Genomic DNA, 12,599 nt, shown 5'->3' with positions numbered 1-12,599 from the left:
TATTTCATCACTGTGGGTTGAACCAGTAAAATTAATTTCTTTATTCCCCAATATATATATATATTTTAGTACTCATTACTTTAAAAATAGTTTAAATTTTTTTTTTAGTGCAAAAAACCTCTTTATTTCATCACTGTGGGTTGAACCAGTAAAATCTATTTCTTTATTCCCCAAAATCATGAAAAAGAGTAAAGCACGTACTAACTCATGATCCTATAATTATCGCAGTGACTCAATATTTCCTGAATTCTGAAAAAAAAAAATGAAAACAGAATAGTATTTCATACAATATATCCTTTTTTTGAAATACCACATGTACCTGTTTAGATTTTTCTTTTATACAGGCAGTTTGAATTTTGTCTTATGCATTGACAATCTGAAAAAAAGCTAAGCGGAATTGGAAAAACCTAGTATCACACAAATTAAGAAGACATCTAAGAGGACCCGTCAATAAAGACTTTATTAATTACTTCTAATTAGTTTAGGCTTACATTTCGATTTTCGTAAAAGCAGTCATATTGTATCTGAAATATCTTGGGACTTGCTTTACCAATCCGAACTTTTCAGAAAACATTTCTATATTGTGTTCTAATAAACCGTTGAAATTTCATCCCTTTGACTTTATTTGTTCTTAGGATAAAGTTATTGAATATAGCTAAAATTTAATGAAGCGCTAATATAGGGCTAAGAATGCGCATGCGCTAGCTAGCAATTAAACACACGTTATATCGTGTCCCACATTAGACGATATTTTTCAGTGAACTTGAATAAAAACAGTTGTGGAAAATAGTGTCAGGGTATAATAAGTGATACTGCTCACAAGAGAGCTAAAATATAGGTGAGTAATCGCTTATTTATAAACTTTACAGTGAGCAGTGTATGGGATCCTTAATACTAACGGCAGCCATAGACTCGTACTAGAGATAAAAGCTCCAAGCCTTTCAGTTTCCTTCGGGACCGCATTGAGGTAGTTTTGTACCGCTCTGTCCTTTATTACGCATAATAATACGTAAACCATTATTATACTATTTTAAAACTTATTTTTTATAACTCACTATTCTTACCCATTATGAAATGGGATATTTTCATGTGGTGATGTCTAGTTAAATTACAATCAAGAGATCTAGAAGTCTGGGGAGTACACCCAGAAACTCTCCAGCTAAGCAAAAAGCTAGATAATCCGTTAGACTTACTCCACCTACTAGTTCAATCGACGAAATGAACTCCCAACCAGGAACTTCTAAATCAAATACGACTGATGAATCTCCATTCTTCAGGCCGAACCCATACAGTGTACTAACAAACATACCTGTTGAAAACATGGAAGCTAATCAGACCCTTAGAGAACCCCAATATTTATTATAAATTTTTCAACTTTTTTGCCAACATTTAAATAGAGTAGTGAACCCAGGTAAATTTACTTATCAGAGTCGCACTAACGAAACTAAACTAATATCTGACACCGCAGATACATATCGAAAAATAATAAAATATTTGTCCGATAAAAAAGCCGACTACCACACTTATCAGCTACGCCAGGAGAGGTCGTTCAGAGTCATTCGACAACTACACCCCTCAATACCAACGGAAGCCATCAAAGAAGAACTAACGGTCATGGGATACAAAGTACGACAGACAGTGAACTTACTAAAGGAAAACAAAGATCCACATGGTGCAACAAATAAAATAGCGCTGCCATTGTTCTTTGCCGACCTCGAACAGACTCCTGAAATTTAAGAAATCTTCAAAGTTAACCGACTCTACTACACCAGGATAGTAGTTGAAAAATCTTACCTTAAACAAACAATAGTTCAGTGCCAAAACTGCCAAGAATATGGCCATACTAAACATTTTTTCCATCACCTAACAAGGTGCGTCAAATGTGGTGAGCAACATAAATCCATGCTGCAAACCAAGGTAAGCATCTGCTGTGTGTGCACTATGTCATAAAAAAGGGCACCCAGCTAACTACAAGGGGTGCAAGACGTACAAACATCTAGCATCCAGAAAACAGGCTTGCCCCAGACAAGAAGATGAAACAAGATTATCATCATCAGATACCCTGTATCCTCCCTTCTAACGCAACCGGTCTCACAAATCTTCTTACTTCTTTCCTATCCGAATTTAGATCCCTCATCACTTTACTTATCTCGTTACTTACAAATCTTGTATCCAACCTTATCCCCCCGCCAAGAAACCCTTAAATGTCACCAAAAAATCCATTTCTATTCCCCTTTGGAATGCGAATGGTATTCGAAATCACGTCAACGAACTAACAGCCTTATTGCATGACAAAAATATTGACTTAGCTTTAATATCTGAAACTCGACTTACCAGTAGACAATTAATCAATATACCTCTGTACCAAATCTATCGAACGAATCAACCCGACGGAACAGCACGTGGTGGCACTGCCGTCATTATCCATCGATCCCTTTCTCATCACTTAGTCTTTCTACAAGTCTAAAGTTTCCTAGAAACCACAGCCGTGTCGATCCAAACAATAGTAGCGGGTTATTCCCCACCGAGAATTCCCACTTCCCAACCAAAATTCAGTTCCTTGATTCCCTCGGACACCATTTCCTTCTAGGTGCAGACCTTAATGCAAAAAATCAACAAGGGGGAGCTAGATCCACCAATCGACGATCACTCGTTTCTGCAATCAATTCCCTTCGTTGCAACATTCTTTGTCCCAACTCCCAACATCCTGGCCAACCGATCCTAACCGTAACCCTGACCTCCTGGAATTCTTTATACACACAGGCTTAAGCCCTCTAAACCCTTTCACGCCTCGATAACCTATCTTCAGATCATAGTCCACTAATCCTAACTATCTCCATATCCCCAGTTCCTGTACTACCTCCACCCTCATTTATAAGGAGCCCAATAAACTGGAATTCCTTTCGCCGAATCTTAACAGGCCAAATCGATCCTAAAGTTTTCCTTTCGAGTTCCCAGTGGTTCCGAATAATCAAATATCTACCCCATCGCAGCAGGAGTTCCCAAATGGCAGTGTCCTGGGTCCTGTCCTCTACTCCATTTTATCTTACATCGAATTTACTGGATGTATTTTTATGTAAATACAGTTATAAATAGTAATAAATAAATAAAAATAATATTGTCATGTATACACATATTTTAACATCAACAGCATAACATTATTTAAACAATGTCTATCACTACTTTCATTATCAGTGGTGAATTTTAAATTATGTGTATATATGACAATATTTCAAAAGAAAATAATAAAATTGACAAAATGAGGTACATGTTATAATATTCTAAATAGAATTATTTTTTTCACTACAGCATATTTAACAATAAAAACAAACAACTTTCTAGGAAAGAAAATCCAAATTAAATTTACCTATTTTCTAAAATTAACTATTAACTAAAGACAATTATAAACTGGGCAGAAAATGTTCATTCAACGCTCGTTAACATGATTTTTGTTTGAATCAAATATCAAGGAGCTAAAAAAACCTCTGTGAAATTTAAATAAAGCCGACACGCCAGTACAAATCCGCCAAAAAAAAAATCGATAGATACCTGTTTTCTCTCTGATGATAGAGGGGACCAAGATAAAAAATAAAAATAAATACATTTCGTCAGCAGCGTTTTTCATGAAATTGGTCGATTTGATTTGTTTTATGTTTGAAATGTTTTTTTTTTTTAATAATGGAATTTCGGCAATGAGTTGTAATTAAAATTTAATTTTTTATACAATTAATTGATATCAAGGTTAAATCTCAATACTCATTATTTCTTCAACAGTCCAACTTTTCGGCCATCTTTAAGAACAATCTAACAATTAACAGCTTTTATTATACATTCATTTTTAACAACATTATTATTAATAATTTAATATTCCATAATATAAATTGACACCTCACATTCAAATATTTAAAAAATTTTTGCAAACTATTCTACGCAGATTATTAGTTTCAGTCAAATCACCCTATGAAACAATAAATTAATAGGAAATTGTGTTAATTTATTAATAAGCTGATATCTATTACCTATTTTGTCACAATTTCATTAATTTTTAAAACTTTTAATTATAGATCAACTTAATACTATCACTTTCTTATGAACAAAATATTTTTAACCTTCTATACACTCAGGCTAGGCTTATAAATGATTTATTTCAAATTGTATTTTGGTCTAAATTTTTATTTTTTTTATTAAATCCATACTTTTAGTTGCGTGCTGCATTAGTGCTGTTTTATTGGGATTCTTCTTATTTCTTTTATTATTTCTGTCTTGATATATTTTTTAACCCAATATTGTTACACCTATTGTTGAGACTTAACCTGGATACTAATTACTTTATTTAAACAATAAATACCAGTATCAAGAAGTTGAAAAGATTCCATATAAATTAAAATTTAATTTTTTAAAGCCACCTCTTAAGTTACCATAAGTATAGAATAAGATTGACATAAGCGCAATGTTTCCCACAACCGACAACAGTGGTTACGCCAGACCATCTCCTCCTAAGTAACCATACTTAATTTATTAAAAGAAAATCCAGCTTACATTAATGGAAATTACTTAGAAAAAAAAATGAATCAATTTAACACTGAGGCGAGCGTGACTGGTTTAAAATTTATAGTACGTTTGGACAGAATGGAGTGACAGGACTTTGGAAAAATAATACATGCTACGTTCTTTTCGCTTTTACTGGATCTTGTTTTGAACTTTTATTTCACATCATTACCTAAAGATATGTTCTTTTAATTAATGTTTGAATAGCTTCTCTTGCTTGTGGTTAACATTCATCATTTAATTAAAAATAATTTTTCCTAATAAGTTTGAATTTTTAAAGGGCGGGCTTTCTGAGATATTTAAGATTGAACTTTTGAACACTATTAAAGCTTCATAAAATTTTAGTTATATAACAATTTTTTACATACAAAAATAATAAACTCATAGTGATGGAATTTTAACAACAATAAACAACTTTTTTTTAATGAAAATTTTGGGCTTATAAATAATCTAGTCAAATTAGACACATAATCCTAATATTTAAAAAATAAAGAAGCATTTATTGTTCATTATCACCACAAAACTATATCCTTGAAAGGATAAAAAGAGTTTACTTCATCAATTTTAAACTATAACAACGAAAACTTAAGGTTTTGGTGAAAAAATATTCTCCAAAAAGTTCAAAGTTTTATCATTTTTTTACTTAAATCTCCAAAACTAACTAAATTTATGAAATAAATTCTTTACAAAATACAATAACAGTAAATTACCATAAAAGTGGTAAATACATATAACGTTTTTCCATAGTTATTGAGATTTGGACCCAGTTATTTTTTTTAACCAATAGTTCTCGTACATTATTAGACTGAATAAATAGGCGGTCCTTATCTCAGAAACTAGACGGTTTAGGAAAAAAAGATAAACGTTAAATAAGATAATAATTAGAAGCTACTTAATAGTACATTTACCTTGCTTCAATTTGAATCTTAACAGATATCAATATGTCTGACAGTGCCTTAGATATTTGATAAAAATAACTTAAGAAACTTGATTTTCCTGTTATTAGTAAAAAGAAAATGGTTTTTGGAAAATTGTGTTTCAGGAACTCTTGGATTATAGATGCCTATTAGCACTCAAAGTGAATCTAGATAAATGTACAATAATGTAATTTCTATTGATTTCCTTTCTTCTTTTTTTATTTACTAAAAAATATGCACATTACTTAAATTATCGTTGTTTGTAAAAAAAAAGTTGATTTTGAAAAACTTTTTCTATTATTAGCGAAAAACTACGTCCATATATTACTATCTGCTACTATTATTTAACTTTATGAGGGCTAAAATTTTAATAAATTCAAATTAGTTTAAGTTCTGTTACCTAATTATTAATTAGTTATGTTCACCATATATTATTATTGTTATGTTTTCTATTCACTTATTTTGACTAACTTAACTTTATATTTTGTTTCTTTATTCTAATATTATGGTTACATATTTCATTAGTTACATATATTTTCTATCTCTCAATTTTATTTTTTTATTCTTTCCATAATTTTAATTTTTAAATTATTAATAAACCAAACTATTCTTATTCCTTTGCATTATATAACTTTAAAATTTTTATTTTTAATTTTTTATTCAATTATTCCACTTCTTATTTCACTTTGTTTTTATTAATTTCATTCTGTTCAATTATTTACTATTCTGTTCAGATTTTAATTTTTTTTGTATCCATTGGTTGTTATCAGAGTTCTTTGTTCTTAGCCCTGATGAAGGCTAGAAATTCTGGCCGAAACGTTGGCACTATTAGATAAGTTATTTCAACTTATTTATTATATTTTTACCGCACCCCCAACAATCTTCTCCTCATTTATATTATATTATCATATATTATCCACGGTCAACTATCTTCTCATCATTAGTTTAAAATAGTTTTATTAATTTTATTAATCATGCAGTAGATTGGCTTAAAGGTATTGAACACTGAGTGAAAAATACCCGAAAATTTTAGACTTGCAGTTATTTATTTATTTTTTTAAAACTAAAAACGAAATTTTCTTCAGAAAAAAAATTCGAGATTTTAAACAAAAAAAAAGATATAATACAAATCTCAAAAATATTGCAACAAACAAAAAATTGACATTAGTTCCACCCAAAAAATACCTTTAACTGTTGTTCTTTCTGTGCCTAAAACAATTTTTTTTTCTACTTTATATATTTTTTCATTCAAAAAATATTCGGTGAGGTTTTGACTTTATCGAAACATTTCAGTAAATCTTGTTGATTGAGTTTTATATTATCTACTGTTATTACTGATTGATATAAATGATATTGATATCATTGAGCAGGCTGAACCCCGGGCTAGAAGCTATCTGCAAATGAGGCTGAGCTTAATGTTACTGCCACCTCCGCCTCCACCTCAACGACCACCAAGTCCTTTTGGGAAGCCCGTCTTCTCTAGCTTCACCTAACTTGGGTCGGTACTATAGCGAATTACAGAGTACAAGGAGTCAAGACGGTATTCCGTACGTACTCTAAAGATGCTCCTCAAGAAGCGTTAGCCCTTCTTATTGAACATCTTCAACTCGTGCCTGCGGATTATTTATTTTCTTGCTGCCTGAAAATGAGCGATCGCAGTGCCGCTACGCGTAATCCATGAAAGAAATGTGATTCTAATTAGTACTATCGCCCGATCAGCTTCTCTCGTACATCTGCAAAGTCTCCGAGCGGTTAATCCATCACTACCTTATGCAGCATTGCAGTGAGAAGAAGATACGGAGAAGTACTCAAGCTCACCAAACAGATGCTGTGTTACGTGATCACATTCCCGCAGCTGTATTTTCGGCTAAAGCTCTAGAATTATTGGACCAACATGCAGTTCAACATGACCCCACGCAGAGCTTCCAGAACTCCATAGTACGGCTGAAGGACTGTTCAAACCATTTTTTCCGAGAGATCGCCCTCCACCAAGACTAGGAGGTGGCAACGGATCGTTCCCTTCGTCGATACGTTTGCTGAGGGAAGGGGTGTAAACTCTGTTTAAACAAGTATTTTCATTCTTCCCCAGCAGAGATGTTCCTCCCCGCTGATGTCCAAAAAAAAAAAAAAGACGAATAAGGACCACCGTATACGCAGCAGACATAAACCATATACTAAAATGACCTTGTGGCAAGCAAAGGACAATATTTATTTTTCATCTATATGTATATATTTCTTATATGAATGTATTGTACTTGTTTGTTAATAAAAGTGGAGTGTAAGAGGAAATATATATTTATACATACATGTAAAAAACATTATTAAATAAAACAAATTTAGACTCTTTCTTTATTTATTTCGGACTGTATTTGTAAGTAATAAAATAAGCTATTAAAATGCTTACCCTGCAGCTATTCCCCAGTGAGTGGATGCCGCCTCGGCTGCGTTTTGGAACAAAGAGAGCCCGACCAATGAAACTGTAGGCACTATCGTCAGTGGTGTTACATACTTGAGGATAATTCCCATCACACCTAAATAAAAATAAAGTGATGAGTCTTGATTCAATATATTGCATAATTAATTGAAACGTGAGATAGGTTTTTTTTTTTTATATATTTTATTGTATACCAGATCGGCCTGGTGAGCCACACATGGTTGATATAACTGTGATATTATGTATATATATATATATTATTTTTTTTTAACAGTTGATTAAGGGAGGGGGTATAGTCTCGTACAAAAGACACCTCTAACTATATACAATGCTATTCTTAAAAGAAAAAAAATATAATAAATAGATAAGAATAATGCTTCTTAATAAAAGAGGTAAGTAAAATTAATAACAAAAAATAATGATATTGGTACACTTAAATAAAACAAACAATTGCCCTCTGATAATAAAAAGAAACAAGTTAATTTGAAAAAGGGATGAGAGAAAAACAAAAATAATAAAATGAGTAATAATAAGTAAAATAGAGGTAGTGTGACTATGAATTAATTATATATTTAATAAAATTTATAACAGAATGTCCTATAGCAGTCTGGGCTTTAGTCTTCGGGTTGAGGTTGGGTTTCCCAGGTTGTAGGTCACTGCTCCTTTAACTGTCGGCAACTGGGAGTGGAACTTCATGAACCGTTTTTTGATATAATCCTCTATTGACTTCACCTGTGATTCGCGATGCAATTGGCTATTTCTTATGAACCAAGGAGCATTAACTGCGATTCTTAGGATTTTATTTTGAAAAGATTGTAGTTTTTTCCTTTTCGTAACGGATGCCGCTCCCCAGACCTAACAGCCGTTCATCAGCAGTGGCCTGAGAATTGTTTTAAATATAAGAACAGTTGTTTCTGGTTTTAGTTTGGAATTTCTGTTTAGGATAGGATATAGCATTGCTAACCTAGCGTAGGTTTGATGTTGATATGGTGGTTCCAGGTAAGGCGGCGATCTAGGTGAATTCCCAGGTATCTTACTGTTACTGTTACTGGCAGGATTCCATTTCACATTTTTACCTTTGAGAATTAGATTCGGTGGTTCTAACTCTAACTTACTCGAAGAGTAAAAACTTTTGAGTTACATTTTTCAATGTTCAAGCTAATCATCCATGTAGTGAAATATTGTCTAGATCATTAAGGTGACTTTGCAAAGTGTTTCTAGCTATTATAATGTCATCATGTTGAGAGAACACCGCTGTATCGTCAGCGAACATAGCTATGGAGGTGTGTGTGGACTGGACGATGTCGTGAAGGTACAAGTTGAACAAAATGGGAGAAAGGACTGAACCTTGTGGAGTACCGGCATGTGAGATAGGTGATTGAACATATCTTCTATTTTGGTAAAAAGGCATTGTATCAATCCCTTATGACCGACTAATACAAGACGTTGTTGGAAGAAATATTTCATTAGTTCTGATGGAGGCTTCCCAATTATGGGGTCATGGGAGGCGAGTGTGTTAAGACATTAACTTAGCCTTCCGTTACAACTGAACCTTCGATTAATACTTTGGTTGCTTGAAAAATTGAGTGTAAAGACATTACAGAAAGAAAGTCTGTAAGACTCTCCAAGAACCTGGTGCCATCTAGCTATTTTAGTAAGAATTTGCTTTATTATATTTCCTTTAAAATGCTCTGTCTTAAGATGGTGCCATCTGGCTATTTAATTAAGAAGTTATTTAATTATATTTCCCCCAAATAGCTTTGTCTTGAGCTGCAGCACTCCTGTTTCGGTTGTTCAGCAGGACCTTCAGCTTCAGCTTCCGTACCATCCCACCTTCTTGTCATGGGTCGCCCCATTCTCCTGGTTTAGTGGAGTTTCTCAGTCATAAATATTTCTGAGATATCAGAATCGCCCATGTGGACTTCTTGGCTTGATAAATTGGCCAATATCGACAACTTTATACGGAACGTCTAGTTTTCGTTTTTGTCTGAACTATAAATTTTATTTTCCGAAAAGGAATACTTTGATTCAAAATAACCTTCAAAAATCTTTGCTAAGTATTGTTTTTATTTTATGTAATGTAGCCATTTAAAAACTTATTATGAAGTCAATTTCATGCTACATAGATTTTGATGAGGAACACGGAGTTTTATCAAGCGGATCTGTTTACTAATTATCTAGAACATTAAAACTTATATAAGAATTGTTTTCAAGTCGTTTAAAAATAATTATCACTCACCTATTTGAAGATCAAGAATATAGATTATTTTCTCAATTCACGCATTAAAAAGAATAACAATCAGGGAACATATTGACGTTTTGAGGTTCTGCTCGGTCCTCAGGATTGCACATACATTTTTTTTCATTCAACTTGTTTCTTTTACATTGTATCCCAAACTTACTGTTAATTATTTTTAAATAACAGAATATATTTTTTTTTTTTAAAAACCTTAATGATGTTTTTGGAGTTCTATCAATGGGTTGATTCTCCATATCTTTTTATCATGTCATAATATCACTTACAGCAAATTTGCTTGATGTGTATATATGTATACAGTTGTAAATATCGATTAAAAAACAAAAAAAAAAAACATAATGAATGAAATTTATTTTCTAAATTAGACCAGTTATATGATTTTTTAAATTTTGTCCTGGTGTGATGTTACGCTGGAATAATATAGTGATAATTCATTGTTTTTATGATTTACACCATCTAAGATGAAAAAATATATGTGAATCGAAAAACATTTCTGGTTTGTAAAAATTATTATAGGTCCTTGAAATTCGAGCTAATTTGTTACAGTTGATCATCACTTTCCAAAAACTATCAGAGATGAAAATATATGAAAGATAGATACAATTTTATTTCAAACGGATTTCAATTTTTTTTTTTTTTGATCTATAGACCTTGTAGATATTTGGCCACCACTACCAGCTTTCTCTACCTCTGCCTTTCTGCTGAAAGAAGATTTTGTTGGCACTGAGAATTCTATAATTTCATTAAGGTGGTCGTTACTTGAGGTTAATGTTCTTCCGAGGTATTTAGGGCTGTCATATTCAAGTATGATTTCTTACGACTATATTTTCTTCTTGGTGGATATTGAGGCTTACAATCATATACTTTGATTTACTTGTAAACTGATATCTTCCGCCGCTGCTAACAGTGAGAAGGACAGCGCCTGGATATCTTCTGCTTCACTGTCCAGGACTGTTACGTCATTCGCATATGCGAGGCACTTATACAACCAGAATTTCACAGTGGAAACCATTTATGCAAACCCTTGTCATAATATTTCAGTTAAGTTATAGTGTTTAAAAATTATAAGCAGTAAAAATGAATTTGTATTTAGATTATTAAATTACCACAGAAGCCCATGAGGACTTGAACCAGCGCTGACACAGCAATGGCTCCAGAGAGTTCCCTCATCCTGACCTGCCAGAGCTCTGTCCTGTTCTCGGGGGACATAGCATTGATGGTTTCTTCGTCAGGACACCTCCATTTCGGCAAGTTCAGGATGGCCAGTGTAGGCACAAGAAATGAGATGGTTCCTCCTTGGACGATAGGCAATCTAAAGCAAAAGCATGATGCATTTAAAGTTGCTATTGTTTTACTTTTTCGGTACATCATAACGAACATTATTTATTAATTATTGAAAAAGGAGAGGAGAAAAGTCAGTTATTTCATCCCAATTTTTGACTACTTCAATGAAAGCTAAGTATAATTACTAGTCAAAATTGATGAATCTGTCAAGTATTGTTAGGGTTGCGTTAAAAAAAATTAATTTTTCATTCGGAGCTTCATGTCTTTATTTGATAGTTATAACACTAAAAACTCTGATTAGAGCATCATTTTTTTTATTTATTTAATGTAATTCACAGCTGTACAAAATAATAAATACAATAAGTAAATTGGGTAAATGTTTTAAACACTTGAAAATCTTGGGAAGGAACCACCCAATGGTGGTGCTTCAAACATTAATATAAATTAGAAGGTCCCGGGATCATTTTCTTTTCAAACGCCTCGGAGGATTATCAGGGATTATTAAGGATGAGAGATTAAGAACTAATGGGTTAGAATGGGTAAGAAATTTGGAGTGAAAAGAAGCATATCTGTTTCGGGCCAAATCTGCAACGAAAGGGATGTTAAGATCTTTGAGGATGAGTTTATTTGTGACGTAATAAGGAGGATCAAGGATTTTACGAAGGGTTTTGGATTGTAAGGATTGGATACGGGAGGAATTTGGTGGTTCGGTAAAGCCCGAGAGCTCAATTCCATATGTCCAAATTGGTCTGATTACCGTAGTGTATACTAATTTTTCGTAGAAAATGGGAAGCTTAGAGCGAGTGGTTAGTCATTTAAAGTAGAGAAAATTTGCTAAAATATGATTTCTGATAGAGCTATGTATATATTTTTTTTAAATAGAAAAATAAATACGTTTGTCCTAAAAACTACAAGAAATTAACATTTTATGCATTTATTTTGGCAAATATCATGAAAAATACTACTGCTAAGAAGTCAAATATCATAAACTAGCTTTAATATGAGTGCTAATAAACATGTGTTCCTCTAATGATTCATGAGATATTGTGTTCTCAAAATAATTTAAAACTATTGATTTTTCGTTATTTTTTAAATTAAATGTTGCTTTTTTGAAAGTATATCTTGGGAACTATTGAACATAAATAGCTCTTTTAAGGCT

The 12,599-nt window shown here is 32.5% G+C and overlaps 1 protein-coding gene across 1 annotated transcript in view; it reads right to left on the bottom strand.

The window, feature by feature from the left end:
- LOC106685600 (solute carrier family 23 member 1) overlaps nt 1-12,599 on the bottom strand; it is a 73,059-nt gene that overhangs the window by 19,022 nt on the left and 41,438 nt on the right. Inside the window, exons 4-5 of the mRNA XM_014428380.2 lie at nt 11,263-11,468; nt 7,870-7,996 (exon numbers count right to left, since the gene is read on the bottom strand). Of these exons, the coding sequence (XP_014283866.1) occupies nt 7,870-7,996; nt 11,263-11,468 (333 nt within the window). The remainder of the gene's footprint in view (nt 1-7,869; nt 7,997-11,262; nt 11,469-12,599) is intronic.

Source organism: Halyomorpha halys, unplaced genomic scaffold (genome assembly GCF_000696795.3).
Source record: "Halyomorpha halys isolate HHAL.00 unplaced genomic scaffold, Hhal_1.1 Scaffold715.1, whole genome shotgun sequence".
Classification (NCBI taxonomy): Eukaryota; Metazoa; Arthropoda; class Insecta; order Hemiptera; family Pentatomidae; genus Halyomorpha; species Halyomorpha halys.
This window is presented reverse-complemented; position numbering and strand designations above follow the sequence as displayed.